Below are 18,216 nucleotides of genomic sequence, written 5' to 3'. Positions count from 1 at the left end.
AGTTTAGACAGTGAGACATAACAGAAGGTGGGACATTAAAGAGAAGAAGGTGAGACATAAAATAAGGTGAGACATTAAAGAGAAGAAGGTGAGACATTAAAGAAGGTGAGACATGAAAGAAGGTGAGACATTAAAGATGGCCGCCAGAGACGAGCGGCTGGATCCTGTGCGTAGCTTCACTGTCAGCAGCTTGCGGGTGGAGCAGGAAAGATGGCGGCGGTTGGAGGAGGAGCAACAGGTGGTCCTCAGCAGCTTCTTCAACACTCTGGACTACACAGACCTGTTCGTCTGCCGGGCCGCTGGCGGCGGACTCTCTGTCAGCCTGGACTTCCCTCTGAATGTCCACACCAAAGTCGTCTGCGTCTCCAAGACCGGCCCTGAAGTTGTCACCAAGGAAAATGTCCGACATATTTTAACAATTCAAGAAGTTCAGGGAAGAAACGCCAAGAGCTTCATCATGGCTGCTTGTGAGGAGGTGGGGGCTAGTATCAAGCTAACTAGCACCACGCTAACTAGGCTAACAAGGCTGATTCAAGCTAAGGTTAGCATTAAGGCTAACTGGAAGCTATGAGCTAATTCAAGCTATGTCTAATTCATGCTAAGGCTAACACTGAAGCTAACTATAAGCTATGGCTAATTTAAGATAAGGATAACACAAAAGTTATCTAGAAGCTATGACTAGTTCAAGCTAAGGCTAAAAACTAAAGCTAACTCTAAGCTAAGGCTAATTCAAGCTAAGGCTAACACTAAAGCTAACTATAAGCTATGGATAATTAAAGCTAAGACTAACACTAGGCTAACTGGAAGCTATGACTAATTCAAGCTAAGGCTAACTAGAAGCTATGGCTAATTCAAGCTAAGGATAATTCTAGCTAAGGCTAACACTAAAGTTATCTAGAAGCTATGGCTAATTCAAGCTAAAGCTAAAACCTAAAGTTAACTCTAAGCTGTGGCTAATTCAAACTAAGGATAATTCTAGCTAAGGTTAAAACCTAAGGCAGACTAGAAGCTATGGGTAATTCAAGCGAAGGATCATTCTAGCTAAGACTAAAACCTAAGCCTAACTAGAAGCTATGGCTAATTCAAGCTAAGGCTAAAACCTAAAGCTAACTCTAAGCTATGGCTAATTCTAGCTAAGGCTAAAACCTATTGCTAACTAGAAGCTATGGCTAGTTTTAGCCAAGGCTAAAACCTAAGGCAGACTAGAAGCTATGGCTAATTCAAGCTAAGGCAGACTATAAGCTATGACTAATTCAAGCTAATGATAATTCTAGCTAAGGCTAAAAACTAAGGCAGACTAGAAGCTAAGGCTAAGTCAACGTCCAGGCTGAAGGTGTGTCCTCCGTGCTCTCAGGTGACCTGCCCGTCTCTTAGCAACCCAGAGACCAGCAGAAGCGTAGCCGAGACGGCCGTGAAGCTCATGGAGCGCCAGAGGTACGAGGCGCTCCTGCTGAAGGCTCAGGTAGAGGGACGCACCTGTCTGGCTTATCCCCACGGCCTATATGACGCTGCAGGGTAAGACCTGTCCTCTGACTGTGAAGCAGCTTCTTGTCTCGTCTAACAGTGAAGCAGCTTGTTCTGTCCTCTAACAGTGAAGCAGCTTGTTCTGTCCTCTAACAGTGAAGCAGCTTGTTTTCTCCTCTAACAGTGAAGCAGCTTCTTCTGTCCTCTAACAGTGAAGCAGCTTCTTGTCTCCTCTAACAGTGAAGCAGCTTCTTGTCTCCTCTAACAGTGAAGCAGCTTGTTGTCTCCTCTAACAGTAAAACGGCTTCTTGTCTCCTCTAACAGTTAAGGAGCTTCCTCTCTCCTCTAACAGTGAAGCAGCTTCTTGTCTCCTCTAACAGTGGGTACATCCCAAGTCTCTAAATTGTTGTTTCCTCGATCCTCGATTGAAGTGGTTCTGCGCCGCCATCTTGACGGCCGTCCCAAAGCTCTTATTCTGCTCTGAGGAGCGAGGAGCGAGGAGGGAAATCGGAGGAGCCATGATCGAGGAGCCCCGAGAGCGAGCTTCCATTAAGTGTTTTAACGCTGGACACACCCCTCACTGTTCATCTGTTATGTGATTGGATGCTGCAGCTGAGCGGATTGATCGCTGGAGTTTCATAACAGAGATGATCACAGATTAAACTCAAGTTATATATTATATCTTTTCTTATTCACCATCTGGTTAAAATATGTTCAATGTAGGATTTGTCCAAGATTTGATCTGTTGTTTCCCTCAATAACTTTTATTATGTATGTAATTAAAATCAGAGAGAGCTGGAGAGAGGAAACACTTTTTACAACACGTAATGAAGAGAAAACATATTTATGTTGTGGGTTATTTTATAATGATGTCACAATCAGAATTTCAAAACATACCGACGTAAATAATAAATAAATATAACGCATTCCGCCGGTAGAAATGGATCCTGCGCGTATAAGTAGGACACAGAACACAGTATATAAATACTCAATGCTGTTTATTAAACGGACGACAGAGAAAACATCTCCACTCTGACACTCATGATAACTTTGTATTTATTAATATAAGTAGTAGTTTAACACCATTAAATCAACTGAAAACATCCGATCATTTTTATCAATATTTGAAGTGCATTTTTGTTGGAATGTTCGCTAAAAACTCTCCGGACAAAACTCTGTCAGCTGTTAAAGTGACTGGCATCTGATCAGCTGTCAGTCGGCCGCAGTCATCAGAAATCGACATCGCTTCAGAGGAAAGGACGTCTCATGTCTCTTAAAAAATATTTCCATGCATCTTCTCCCTTCGCTTAGTTTCCTTGCTAAGACGCAAGGAAAAGACGCAAGTGAGGGAAACGGGGATGCAATTTAGAGACTTGGGATGTACCCACAGAAGTAGCTTCTTGTCTCCTATAACAGTGAAGCAGCTTCTTGTCTCCTCTAACAGTGAAGCAGCTTCTTCACTCCTCTAACAGTGAAGCAGCTTCCTCTCTCCTCTAACAGTGAAGCAGCTTCTTCTTGTCTCCTCTAACAGTGAAGCCCATTCATCGCTCATGTGATTGGACACGCCCCCTCATTGTTCATCACATGTGATTGGACACGCCCCCTCATTGTTCATCACATGTGATTGGACCCGCTCCCTCACTGTTCATCGCTCATGTGATTGGACACGCCCCCTCACTGTTCATCAGTTATGTGATTGGACACGCCCCCTCACTGTTCATCAGTTATGTGATTGGACACGCCCCATCGTTGTTCATCACATGTGATTGGACACGCCCCATCATTGTTCATCACATGTGATTAGACACGCCCCATCGTTGTTCATCACATGTGATTGGACACGCCCCATCATTGTTCACCGCTCATGTGATTGGACACGTCACCTCACTGTTCACCTCATGTGATTGAACACGCCCCCTCACTGTTCATCACATGTGATTGGACACGCCCCCTCACTGTTCATCGCATTTGATTGGACACAGCCCCTCACTGTTCATCACATGTGATTGGACGCTGCAGCTGGAGTTTCATAGCAGATGAAGACGATCACAGATTAAACTCAAGTTATATATTAGATATATACCTTGTTAAAACACTTTTTAGAACATGTATCATCCTTCATTCAGTTTGATGAGTTATTTCATTTGATGAGAAACTATATTCATATTGTGTTATTTTATAATGATCTCACAATCACAATTTAAAAAAACATACAGACGTAAATATTTAATAAATAAGACGCATTCCGCCGGTAGAAATCCATCCTGCAGTGTAAGCAGGACACAGACAAACGGTATAAATACACACACTGTGTATAAATACCACAGATACAATATACATACCACACACTGTGTATAAATACCACACACTGTGTATACAATATACATACCACACAGTGTGTATAAATACCACACAGTGTGTATACAATATACATACCACACAGTGTGTATAAATACCACATACTGTGTATACATACCACACACTATGTGTATAAATACCACACACTGTGTATAAATACCACACAGTGTGTATAAATACCACACACTATGTGTATAAATACCACACACTATGTGTATAAATACCACACACTGTGTATAAATACCACACAGTGTGTATAAATACCACATACTGTGTATACATACCACACACTATGTGTATAAATACCACACACTGTGTATAAATACCACACACTGTGTATACATACCACACACTGTGTATACATACCACACACTGTATAAATACTCAATGGTTTGTTTAACAGGTAACAGACTACAGAGAATGATCAGCTGATCGCATCTGATCTGTCCTCTCTCCCCGTGTCCAAAGTGAATCTTCGTCTCTCCTCTAACAGGAAGTTGTCAGACATGAAGCTGCTACATGCCTGTGATTCGACGATCATGGAGTGGGCGGGGCTTGTGTCAGAGTTCCTGCAGCAGGACTCGTCTCAGCCGGTTCTGGACGGACTGCAGCCGCTGCCCTCAGAAGAGTTTACCTTCTGGGGGACCCGACTGAAGAACCTGCACTTCCTCCAGCAGCAGGTCCATGATGATTTACATCAGATAATATACTATATCATCATATAAACAGGTCCATGATGATTTACATCAGATAATATACTATATCATCATATAAACAGGTCCATGATGATTTACATCAGATAAAATACTATATCATCATATCTTCTTCAATGACTTCCACTCACAGTTTAACTCTTTCCATGGACAGTGCACGTCGGTTTACACTTAGTTCCCTTCACTGAAGATTGTTCAATGATATTTCAACATGGACTTGAGTTTTGTTATTTGTTCAGTTGATGAGCCGCAGAGCTCAGCAGGTGTTGTCCATCGTCCAGAAGGCAGAGAGCGTCTACTGGCCCACTCTGAGAGACATTTACAGAGACGTCCAGGAAGGTGCAGATAACTTCATCTGTTACGTCCTCTGTTACGTCTTTGTTACATCCTCTGTTACGTCTCTGTTACGTCTCTGTCGTCCTCTCAGGTCTGGAGGAGGCTGAGGACGTGACTTTGAACCTGAATCCTGTGCAGGAGAAACTGGAGGAGCTGAAGCGGATGGAGTATCAGCAGGTAGCTCAGCTTCATGGACTGGTACTGGTGAAGGGTCTGTGTGACATCATCACTCTGTGTGACATCATCACTCTCTCTGTGATTGGCAGCTTGGGGACAACATGGCTGCTGTGATGGAGGAAATGCGACTGTTGTGGATCAGATCTGAGTTCTACTGTAAACCCTGTAGGGTCGTGATCCTGCTGCAGGAGATCTGTAACCTGTTCATACAGATGGTACAACACACAGACACACTGACAGACGGGCAGACAGACAGACTCTCATTCTTCTTCTTCTTCTTCTTCTTCTTCTTCTTCTTCTTCTTCTTCTTCTTCTTCTTCTTCTTCTTCTTCTTCTTCTTCTTCTTCTTCTTCAGAGCAGGACGTTCCTGCAAGGGAAGGACTTGATGAGTGGGCTGGTGTCAGACCCTGGTCTGGGGCTGGATGATGTCAGACTGGTGATCTGGACCCTGCAGAGCCTCAAAGAGGCCTACAGTCGATGCAGGACCCAGCTGGAGGAGCAGAAGCAGGTACACCTGATGTCTACACGTGTGATGCTAGAGCTGCAGAGAGCAGAGGAGGACATCTTGTGGGAGAGGACAGGACCCGGGGAAGCGACCCTAGAGCCCTCAGGTCCAGGAGAAGAACTGATCAGCGGTTGTCTGTTCTTGTCTCTGCAGGACAGAGACACTCAGAGCTGCTGGGACTTCCCTTCACACCTGGTGTTCTTCAGAGTGGACAAGTTCCTGCTGCACCTGCAGAGCATCCAGGTACACACACACACACACACACACACACACACACACACACACACACACACACACACATACACAGTCAGACACACACACACACACACACAATCAGACACACAAACACAGTCAGACACACACTCAGTCAGACACACACACACAGTCTCACACAGTCAAATACACACAGTCAGACACACACAGAGGAGGTGCTGCTGGCTGTGGGAGAGCGGGTCGGCCATCATAACCTGTGCTACGCGTCCCGCATGAACGGGGCGGTGGTGGTGTTCCTGGGGGACGAGCCCCTGGTGCACCAGCTGATCAGGAGTGGCGTGACCATCAGAGGCGCGCTGGTGCAGGTGTCCCCGTTGTCGGCCCCCTCTACGCGGATCACCGTGTCTGGGGTGCCGCCGTTCATTCCAAACGAGGCGATAATGGAGGAACTACGGAAATTCGGAAAGAGGCAGGTGTTCATGTTCCTGAGCTCGCCTGCTCAGAGCCTGGACGTGTCCTTCAGGGTGAGGCACGGAGAGGCCGCCTACATGCTGTACGCCAGCTTGGGGCAGCTGCGCTGCTTCCAGTCCGGGGAGGTGGGGCACAAGAGGTCTGGGTGTACGCAAGGGAGGCAGGCCGGCTCTGTTGGTGCGGGAGCGGCGCCCGCGGCCGAGGGGCCTTCTGGGCCTTCTGGGCCCGCGAAGGAGGGGCTTGCTGACCCCACGGAAGAGGGGCCTGCTGGGCCCACGGAAGAGGGGCCTGCTGGGCCCGTGAAGGAGGGGCCAACTGAGCCCGTGAAGGAGGGGCCAGCTGAGCCCGCGAAGGAGGGGCCTGCTGACCCCACGCAAGAGGGGCCTGCTGGGCCCACGGAAGAGGGGCCTGCTGAGCCCGTGAAGGAGGGACCTGCTGATTTTGGGGCCTAACTTTGTGAACCAGAGGAAGCGTTTCCGCCTCAAGAAGCACGTCACTGAGCTGAGGTAGGCAGAAAAGGGTAAAGCAGTGAAACAGACAAATAAGAATAAGACTTGCTCAGTGTGTTTCATCAGGTGACTCTTGGACTGTCCTCTCCTCTGACGCCATGCAGGTCTGGAGGTGGAGACACGGACTATGGAGTATTGGAATCATTGATGATGAGAATAATGTGAATGATGTTGATGATGACACGTTTACTTATGGGTTCTGTTTAGAAGAGTTATATTTGGGTGCTGATGGTGAACCATTGATTGATTGATTGTTCTTGTTCTGTAGCCAATGTTTGTTTGTTTGTTTGTTTGTTTGTTTGACTATTACTTGTTTGTTTGTGTTTCAAGTGATGTTTTAGAGTGTTTTTCTGTTTTTCACTGTAATAGTGGAATAAAGGAATGTTTTAAACCAAACCCCTCTCTCTCTCGCTCTCTCTCTCTCTCTCGCTCTCTCTCTCTCTCTCTCTCTCTCTCTCTCTCTCTCTCTCTCTCTCCTGTCCTCTCTTCGCCTCTCCAGGAGGTGTTCAGTGTGAGTCTTCAGCTTCATCATCTGGACTCGAGGCCTATGTCTGGTGTTGGAGGTCGGATGTGGTCTGATGTGGTCCAGGAAGTGTTTAAGGACTTCCTGCGTCATGTGACGGTTCTGTCTGCCTGTCCATGTGACCCTACCGACCCCGACGACCAGGTGAGCAACTTCTGGTTGGACCTGATCTGTGTGAGCATCTTCCTGTTGGACCTGATTTGTGTGAGAGCAACTTCCTGTTGGACCTGATCTGTGTGAGAGGAACTTTCTGTGAGTCCTCTTCCTCCTACTCTTCCTCACAGAGCCTTCAATTGCACCTGGATCAGTTCTGGGTCCAGGTTCTGGACCTGGAGAGACGGCTGGTATCGGTCCTCAGCAGAGCCTTTGAGGCCTGCTGCGCCTCCTCCTCTGGAGCAAAGGTACCCTGAAGAACCTGGACCGGTCTGGTCTGGTCTTATCTGATCTGGTCTGATCTGATCTAAACTAGTTTTGTTTGTTTCAGCTGGTGCAGATGTTCTGGTTCATCCTGGACCGGCCCCTGGTCCAGGATCAGCTGCGTCCTCACCTGGTCCGGCTGGAGGAGCTGGTCCTGGAGGAGCTGGATCAGATCGAGCTGCAGTTCTACAGTCAGAGGGAGGACCCCCAGACCTTCAGCAGGTTCAGTCCTGCTGCTGCAGCCGGACTCTGCTGGACCCAACAGCTCCGACTGAGAGCTGAAGACACCCTAAACCACTACAAAACCGTTCAGCAGCCGTAAGACCAGACCACTAGAACCACACACACAGCAGAACCCCAAGCCACTACCACATACACACAGCAGAACCCCAGACCACTACCACATACACACAGCAGAACCCCAGACCACTACCACATACACACAGCAGAACCCCAGACCACTACCACATACACACAGCAGAACCCCAGACCACTACCACATACACACAGCAGAACCCCAGACCACTACCACATACACACAGCAGGACCCCAGACCACATAAAAGCCCCAGACCACTAGAACCACATACTAGACCCAGACCACTAGAATCACACACACAAGACCCAGATCACTAGAACCACATACAAGACCCAGACCACTAGAACCACACACAAGACCCAGATCACTAGAACCACATACAATACCCAGATTACTAGAACCACACACAAGACCCAGATCACTAGAACCACATACAAGACCCAGATCATTAGAACCACATACAAGACCCAGATTACTAGAACCACATACAAGACCCAGATCACTAGAACCACATACAAGACCCAGATTACTAGAACCACATACAAGACCCAGATTACTAGAACCACACACAAGACCCAGATCATAACAACCACATACAAGACCCAGATTACTAGAACCACATACAAGACCCAGATCACTAGAACCACATACAAGACCCAGATTACTAGAACCACATACAAGACCCAGATTACTAGAACCACACACAAGACCCAGATCACTAGAACCACATACAAGACCCAGATTACTAGAACCACATACAAGACCCAGATTACTAGAACCACACACAAGACCCAGATCATTAGAACCACACACAAGACCCAGATCACTAGAACCACATACAAGACCCAGATCATTAGAACCACACACAATACCCAGACCACTAGAACCACATACAAGATCCAGACCACTAGAACCACATACAAGATCCAGACCACTAGAACAACATACAAGACCCAGACCACATACACACAGCAGGACCCCAGACCACTAGAACCACATACACACAGCAGGACCCCAGACCACTAGAACCACATACACACAGCAGGACCCCAGACCACTACCACATACACACAGCAGGACCCGGACTCTGCTGATCCAGACTTAGAACTGTGTTGGTTCAGGTACCTGGACTCAGTCTCCATGAAAGTCTCTGTGCTGCGTTCAGGTATCTGGACTCAGTCTCTGTGTTGCGTTCAGGTACCTGGACTCAGTCTCTGTGTTGCGTTTAGGTAACAGGACTCAGTCTCTGTGTTGCGTTCAGGTACCTGGACTCAGTCTCTGTGTTGCGTTTAGGTAACAGGACTCAGTCTCTGTGTTGCGTTCAGGTACCTGGACTCAGCTGCTTCCCAGCTGGTCCCACAGAGGTTCCAGCAGATTATGGACCTCCTGCAGGACTTCAGAGACCGGTTGAGGTCCGGCTGGAGTTCTCTGCTGGACTCTGACTGTGGGTTCATCCTGGACCAGCCTCTGATCCAGAGCCTGCAGCAAGGCATGCTGGGAGTTAACTGCAGCCACGAGGTCAGTGGGAAGAAAGCCAACAAGGAGGGTGTATTTGTGTGTGTGTGTGTGTGTGTGTGTGTGTGTGTGTGTGTGTGTGTGTGTGTGTGTGTGTGTGTGTGTGTGTGTGTGTGTGTGCGTGTGTGTGTGTGTCAAAGTCAGCTTATTGTAATTTCTAAAAAGATTTTAAAGTATGTTTCTCCCCTGTCCAACATAAAGTGATGCAGATAATAATAATAATAATAATAATAATAATATTATTATTAAAGTGCAAAACATTTAGGCAACATATATATTAAGAAAACTATCAGTCTGTATTATAGCAGCAGTCAGACATAGAGTGTGTGTGTAGCTGCAGCTGGTGCTCAGAGCATTCAGTGTGTGTGTGTGTGTGTGTGTGTGTGTGTGTGTGTGTGTGTGTGTGTGTGTGTGTGTGCGTGTGTGTGTGTGTGTGTGTAGCTGCAGCTGGTGCTCAGAGCCTTCAGGTATGTGAGCAGGGAGGCCGGAGTGGAGCTACTCCCCCAGGCTGCTAGACTCTTCACCCTCAGAGATGACCTCACACTGAGCCTCCTGAGCCTGGCTCACATGGTGTCCTGCTACCAGCAGGTGCACTCTCAGGTAAATGCAGGTGACCGTGGAGACGGAGAGGTCAGGTGACAGCTCTGGTCCTCTTGCAGGTGACGAGTGACATCCTGCCGGTGGAGCGTCCTCTGATCCAGGATCAGCTGCAAGACCTGAACCAGGATCTCTCAGACCTGCAGAGCAGCACCTGGAGCAGCACAGGTGACACGCGTCACATGACACCTGTGACTGTGTGTGTATGTGTGTGACTGTGTGTGTGTGTAACTGTGTGTGACTGCGTGTATATGTGTGTGACTGTGTGTGTGTGACTTTGTGTGTGTGACTGTATATGTGTGTGTGACTGTGTCTGTGTGTGACCGTGTGTGTGACTGTATGTGTGTGACTGTGTGTGTGTGTGTGTGTGTGTGACTGTGTATGTGTGTGACTATGTGTGTGACTGTGTGTATGTGTGTGTGACTGTGTATGTGTGTGTGACTGTGTGTGTGCGTGTGTGTGTGGCTGTGTGTGTGCGTGTGTGACTGTGTGTGTCTGTGTGACTGTGTGTGTGTGTTTGTGTATGTGTGTGTGTCTGTGTGACTGTGTGTGTGTCTGTGTGACTGTGTGTGTGAGAGTGTGTGCGTGTCTGTGTGACTGTGTTTGTGTGTCTGTGACTGTGTGTGTCCGTGCGACTGTGTGTTTGTGTGACTGTGTCTGACTGTGTGTATGTGTGTGTGACTGTGTATGTGTGTGACACTGTGTGTTTGACTGTGTGTGACTGTGTCTGACTGTGTTAGTGTGTGCGTGTCTGTATGTGTCTGTGACTGTGTGTCCGTGCGACTGTGTGTTTGTGTGACTGTGTGTATGTGACTTTGTGTGTGTAAGTGACTGTATTTGTGTCCGTGACTGTGTGTTTGTGTGTGTGTTTGTGTATCTGTGACTGTATTTGTGTGTGTGTATGTGACTGTATGTGTGTGTATGTGACTGTATTTGTGTGTGTGTGTGTGTGTGTGTGTGTGTGTGTGTGTGTGTGTGTGTGTGTGTGTGTGTGTATGTCTAGGTGTGCAGCAGCTGCTGCAGCAGAAGAGAGAGAGGCTGCTGCTCCTTCACTCCACAGTGACTCAGGCCAGAGCCAACATGGCCGCCGTGACACTCATCACAAAGGTCAGTGTCCTCCGTCTTCACTCCTATTGGTCCAGTACGTCGAGAGCAGAGCGATGACATCACTGACATCACCGGGCTTCCATCTCTGGCTGCAGTCCAATAGTCAAAACAGTTTAGAGGATCAGACTTTCACTAACGACGTAGATGTGATCACTAACCTGTTCATATATTACTTTATTAACATAAACAACATGTTAATATATTACTTTATTAACATAGACCAGGTTGTTTATTAAATGTGATGAATGATGTGTCACTTTAAATGTGATGAATGATGCGGCACTTTGAATGTGATGAATGAGGCGTCACTTTAAATGTGATGAATGATGCGTCACTTTAAATGTGATGAATGAGGTGTCACTTTAAATGTGATGAATGATGCGTCACTTTAAATGTGGTGAATGAGTCGTCACTTTAATTGTGATGCTTCACCTCAGGGCTGGGCGGAGCTTCACCTGCTGCACTGTGACTCACTGCTGGAGGGAGGAGCTACAGAGCAGAGCTCCTCTCACATCAGAGAGGAGGGACAGGAGCTGCTCAGGTTAACACAGGTAGGAGGAGGAGAGGAGGAGGAGATGAGGAGAGGAGGAGAGGAGGAGGAGGAGAAGGAGGAAGAGAAGAGGAAGAGGAGGAGGGAGAGCAGGAGGAGCTGATGTGACTGGTGTGTTCTCAGGTGAACAGGAGTCTGTACGGCGCTGAAGACTCCTCTGAGTCCTGGATCCAGTATTTGGACCACATCGATGACAAGGTCCAGGACGGACTGTTCCAGCTGGTGCTCAGATCCCTGACCTACCTGGTGGACCACATGAACCCACAGGTACACCTGAAACACATGAAGCACCTGAAACACCTGTAACAACTGAAACACATTAAACACCTGAAGCACCTGTAACCCCTGAAACACATTAAACTCCTGAAACACCTGTAACACAGGTATCACCTGAAACACCTGAAGCACAGGTATCACCTGGAACACCTGCAACACCTGGAACACCTGAAAAACACGAAACACCTGTAACACCTGAAGCACCTGTAACCCCTGAAACACATTAAACTCCTGAAACACCTATAACACAGGTATCACCTGAAACACAGGTATCACCTGAAACACAGGCATCACCTGAAACACCTGAAACCCCTGAAACCCCTGAAACACCTGAAACCCCTGAAACACCTGAAACCCCTGGAACACCTGAAGCACCTGGAACACCTGAAACAGAACAGTCAACAGAGAGGTTATACATAAAGCAACGAGTATACCACAGAATCCCTTTGGGGTGTGTGTGTGTGTGTGTGTGTGTGTGTGTGTGTGTGTGTGTGTGTGTGTGTGTGTGTGTGTGTGTGCAGGGCTCTAGTGTGTTTCTAAAGGTCAGTCTGCAGCTGCAGGAAACAGGAAGTGTGTTTGAGCCGTCAGTGGGCGTCGGCCTCTCTGAGCTCCTGCAGACCATCATCTCTGACGTCTACACAGCAGCCGGTCTGCCACCGAGGATCTCTGTGAGCCGCCACGGCACCTACGAGGTGACTGACACCACTATGACATCACTTCGACATCCCTCTGACATCACTATGACTTCACTATGACATTACTCTGACATCACTATGACATCTCTTCGACATCACTATGACATCACTCTGACATCACTATGACATCACTCTGACATCACTATGACATCACTCTGACGTAACTATGACTTCACTATGACATCACTGTGACGTCACTGTGACGTCACTATGACATCACTCTGACATCACTATGACTTCACTATGACATCACTGTGACATTACTATGACATCACACATTGGGTCCTCTGCAGGCTGCTTTTCCTAAAGGGTTTGCTGTCTGTCTGTCAGGTGTCCCTGCAGCAGAGTCTGGGCCTCTCTGCTTTGGAGAAGAAAGTGATGCATCACCTGCTGCAGGTGAAGGAGGAGGCGGAGCGTCTGGCGGCGGGACTGGACAAGTACTCGCACCTGTGGAGGAGCGACAGGAAGGAGGTGATGCAGGAGTTCCTCACCTACAGCAGACAGCTGGGACCGGAGGAGCTGGAGGTGGAGGTGACCCCGCCCACCCTGAAGGACTTCCGGAGAGAGGTGAGACACCTGTCCATGTGTTGTAATCTAGAGAGGGGAGACACACCTGTCCAGGTGTTGTTATCTAGAGAGGTGAGACACACCTGTCCAGGTGTTGTAATTTAGAGAGAGGTGAGACACCTGTCCATGTGTTGTAATCTAGAGAGGTGAGACACACCTGTCCAGGTGTTGTAATCTAGAGAGGTGAGACACCTGTCCAGGTGTTGTAATCTAGAGAGGTGAGACACCTGTCCAGGTGTTGTAATCTAGAGAGGCGAGGCACACCTGTCCAGGTGTTGTAATCTAGAGAGGTGAGACACCTGTCCAGGTGTTGTAATCTAGAGAGGCGAGGCACACCTGTCCATGTGTTTTAATCTAGAGAGGTGAGGTACCTGTCCAAGTGTTTTAATCTATAGAGGTGAGACACCTGTCCAGGTGTTTTAATCTAGAGAGAGGTGAGACACATCTGTCCACACAGGCGGTCCAGATGTGTTTATGTTTCAGGTGGAGTCCCTCCACAGACTGAGCAGAGAGGTGACTCACCTGGAAGATGTCATCGTTCTGCACAGCTGGCTGCAGGTGGACCTCCGACCCTTCAAAGACTCCTTGCTGTCAGTCATACATGACTGGAAACACCTGTACACCAAGTACCTGCTGGACTCGGTCAGTGACAGGTGAGCCCACCTGAGACTTGCTGGACCCGGTCTACGTAAAACACCTGAGTCTTATTCTTAAGATTTAAGGGTTTTGCACAGACGCCCTCAAATGTTTCTTTAGTTAAGAAAACATGAAGGCTTTTTCTAACAGCTTATATATTTATAAACAGTGTGTGTCTCTCTGTGTGTGTGTGTGTGTGTGTGTGTGTGCAGTCTACAGCAGCTCACTCAGCATGATGACGGTGATGAAGAGGCTGCATCTTCATCCAGCTTCCCTCTGACAGAAACCATCCTCCTGCTGGAAGCTGCAGGAGTCGAGCTGCCTGAACATCTGTCAGCTAAGCTGCAGGTAGGGAGTCACTGTAGCTCCGCCCACACATATCGGTTCTGTATGGCTGTTTATTAATATTATCATGAATTATTGTTGAATACGTCATTGTGGTCTTAGTTTAGTTTTAGTTCGGTCTCTCCGTCGTTGTGGATTCATGTGATCATCATGGTGTTTGTGTTGCAGTGTTGATCACCTAAAGAGGAAGCAGCCGACTCACAGTTTATGATGTCATGGTGTGATGATTAAAAGTTCATTTGAAGCTGATCCTCTGAGTTGTGTCGTGAACATGAACTAGCGGTCACATTATGTAGCGAGTTCAGATGTTCACCCTTAAGTCCTGAACCCTCTGGGTTTAAAGTCATGACGCTATGACTTATGGGTAATTCAAAAAGTGTGCGAGAGCTTCCAAGCAGTGGACGAGCTCACCTCCTAACCAATGTTCCCTCTAATTTTTTTCAGCACTGAGCAAATTTTTTTTTTCTGAGCGCACATTTCAGCACTGTGAGCAATTCGCAACCACTCGACCTGCCGAAAATGACCACAAGCCTGCGTTAGCCATAGGGGATTCAAAGAGATGACAGCAAATGCATCAATATGTATACAAGGTTGATATTGATTCAATATCCTTTATAATGGCTGGAGTTTGGGAACATTTTAATGATGGTGTTTTACCAGTCAGTTTAGTTGAACTTAAAGGATCTTTGTTGAACTTCAATAAGGGGAGGTTATGACTGGTTCACCGGTTATGACTGATAATGATATATATAAAAAAAAAAAAGTATCAAAGGTGTTTAGTCATTTCTCAGCAGGTACAACATTTAAGTGGAACTTCATTGAAAGAAAAATGCTAATGCAGTGCTTAACAATAATTATAGGCCTATTAAATTGACATGGTGTCATTTTTCCTAAAGGTAGCTTATACAAACAATTTAATAACTTCATATTCTTCATATTTAAATAAGTCTGAAAGTTTCATCTTATCTGTGTCAGTTTGGACGATTTAATCTTGCCACTCATGTTTGAACGTTAGACAGACCTTTTTTTGGGACACCTGCTCTGCCTTTCTTTTCGCCATGGTAGCCTATAGCTGCTGGAGCAGGGCCCGCCAAGAGGAGCCTAAACAGCGCCGGCCCGAGCTCATGTGGCGCTCTGGGCGAGCTTCAATCCTGGCGCCCGGAGGAGGACAGCGGGGGTGGGGGGTGCTAACGGAGGCAGAGCGCTAGCAGAGGTACAGAGAGCGCATGTCGAGAAACGGGATGCTGATTGGCCAAGAAGACTCAATACGTCCCATCAAAGATCTTATTATTGTGGTGATGGCTCACTCCTATCTCAGAAACACTGGCGCAAAAAAGATTTTTAACCCCTGTGCCGTCTGAAAAATCTACTGCGCGGCCACTTTGACTGGCCTGCGCGGCCGCGCACACGCACAGCTTAGAGGGAACACTGCTCCTAACTAACTAACTAACTAACTAACTGACAGAAACGGACACAAAGAACCACAACCAGATAAATAAACCATTTAATAGAATTTCTTTCTCTTCAAAAGCTGTAATTGACACAAAGGACTTTCCATCCAGTAGACAGACGGGTCTACAGTCTGGTACTGGTCCGGTCTACAGTCTGGTACTGGTCTGGTCTACAGTCTGGTACTGGTCGGAAACCTCCAGGACCAGAAGGAACCAAACAAACCAGAAAGTAAAAGAGGCACGATGATGAGAAACCTACAGAGAAACGTGACCTAAAAAACAAACAAATTAAAATCAAATCCTCATAACACTCAGCGTCTTCATGGCAACAGAAAAACAAAAGGATGAACTATCAGCGTCTGTTTCAAGTCTCTTGAGGCTCTGAGGTCAGAGGTCACAGAGAGAGCGCCGCCCGAGCTGCCGACATCACGCAGAGGCAGCAGCCAATCAGAGAGCGGCTAGCGGCGGTAGACTCCGAAGGCCACCAGGCTGAGGAAGATGGTAACGCCGACCAGTGAGGCGGTGGCCGGGGCGGTGAAGAACTGCCGGTACTGGATCTGACAGTACCACAGCACCGACAGCATGAGGACCAGCAGCGGGACCATCAGGCTGCCCACGTTCAGGGCCACCTGGACCTGGTCCGCGGGGCGCGGGCCCCCCGCCACCCGGCCCGCGTGCTGAGAGATGTGACAGTGCAGGACGCAGTTATGGACCAGGTTCAGAGAGGCCAGGGTCTGAGCGTCGTCCTGCAGCAGCTGACCCTGATAGATCAGCCGGACCTGCTGCTCCTGACCTGCAAAATAGGTCCTGAAAGGGCAGAGGTCAAAAGGTTACAACAACACTCCCTGAAGTAGTGGTGTAGAAGTGATGTAGTAGTGGTGGTGTAGAATAAATGTAGTGATGTAGTAGTGGTGTAGAAGAGATGTAGTAATAGTGGTGTAGAAGAGATGTAGTGTAGAAGAGATGTAGCGTAGTAGTGGTGTAGTAGAAGTGATGTAGTATGGTAGTGGTGGAGAAGAGATGTAGTAGTGATGTAGTGTAGTAGTGGTGTAAAAGAAATGTAGTAGTAGTGGTGTAAAAGAGATGTAGTAGTAGTGGTGGGGTAGAAGAGATGTAGTAGTAGTGGTGTAGAAGATATGTAGTAGTAGTGGGTTAGTAGTAGTGGTGTAGAATAGATGTAGTAGTGGTGTAGCAGTATTAGTGATGTAGTAGTGGTGTAGAAGAGATGTAGTAGTGATGTAATAGTAGTGATGTAGAAGAGATGTAGTAGTAGTGGTGTAGTAGTAGTGATGTAGAAGAGATGTAGTAGTAGTGATGTAATAGTAGTGATGTAGAAGAGATGTAGTAGTAGTGGTGTAGTAGTAGTGATGTAGAAGAGATGTAATAGTAGTGATGTGGAAGAGATGTAGTAGTAGTGGTGTAGTAGTAGTGATGTAGAAGAGATGTAGTAGTAGTGATGTAATAGTAGTGATGTAGAAGAGATGTAGTAGTAGTGGTGTAGTAGTAGTGATGTAGAAGAGATGTAATAGTAGTGATGTGGAAGAGATGTAGTAATAGTGACACTGCAGTAGTGGTGTAGTCGTGATACTACAGTGATGTAGTAATGATGTACTAGTGATACTATAGTGACGTACTAGTGATACTATAGTGATGTACTAGTGATACTATAGTGATACTATAGTGATGCAGTACTTTGTTACCGTTTGATGTATCCAATGGTGTCCTGTGGTTTGACCTGAGCGGTTCTCTCTGTGTCGTTCAGAAACTTCAGTCTGACCACCATGTTCCTCTGAGACTCTCCTTCTCCTTCACCTCCACCACCACCTCCTCCTCCTCCTCCACCTCCTCCACCCACCTCCTCCCCCCTCTCCTGCCTCCCTGCCCCCTCCCCCTTCTCCAGGGTGGAGGTGACGGTGGGCAGAGCCTCTGTCAGAGAGCTGTCACTCACAGAACTGGAGGGTGAGGAGGATGGAGAGGAAGTGGTGTTGGTGGAGGAAGGCTCCTGGTGGGCGGGGCCGGTACCCAGTAAGAGGGCGGGGCCTGTGGCAGAGGTGAACAGGTGTTCTGGAGGCTCAGAGGTGCCGGTAGAGGTCCAGGCGAGCAGCAGCACCAGGAGGAGCAGCAGGAAGCCGAACAGCAGCGTCACCTCGTCTCCTACTCCTTCAATCAGAGCCATCGCCCACGGCCACGCCCGCTGAGGTCGCACACCTGGACACAGAGGGCGGAGCTTATGACTACACCTTACTGAAGGGGTTGGGATCACGACACATATAGAGCACTTTAATTAAGATTAGAGTTGGTGTGCAGTTAGCGTGCACTATTTTTGTACAATTAGCATGCACTGCATGCTGTACAGTTAGCGTGCACTACTTGTTGTACAGTTAGCGTGCACTACATGTTGCACAGTTAGCGTGCTGCACTACATGTTGCACAGTTAGCGTGCACTACTTGTTGTAGTACAGTTAGCGTGCAT

General features: G+C 47.6%; 1 protein-coding gene across 1 annotated transcript in view; it reads right to left on the bottom strand.

Annotated features, from left to right (window-relative positions):
* Positions 1–15,780: 15,780 nt before the first annotated feature.
* The window catches only part of tmub1 (transmembrane and ubiquitin-like domain containing 1), a 3,692-nt gene continuing 1,256 nt past the window's right edge, over positions 15,781–18,216 (bottom strand). Inside the window, exons 2-3 of the mRNA XM_079217181.1 lie at positions 17,444–17,951; positions 15,781–16,550 (exon numbers count right to left, since the gene is read on the bottom strand). Of these exons, the coding sequence (XP_079073307.1) occupies positions 16,202–16,550; positions 17,444–17,919 (825 nt within the window). The 5' untranslated portion in view covers positions 17,920–17,951 and the 3' untranslated portion in view covers positions 15,781–16,201. The remainder of the gene's footprint in view (positions 16,551–17,443; positions 17,952–18,216) is intronic.

Source organism: Taurulus bubalis (genome assembly GCF_910589615.1).
Source record: "Taurulus bubalis genome assembly, chromosome: 1".
Taxonomy (NCBI): domain Eukaryota; kingdom Metazoa; phylum Chordata; class Actinopteri; order Perciformes; family Cottidae; genus Taurulus; species Taurulus bubalis.
The sequence above is the reverse complement of the archived record's forward strand: the minus strand, read 5'-3'. Positions and strand labels throughout refer to the sequence as shown.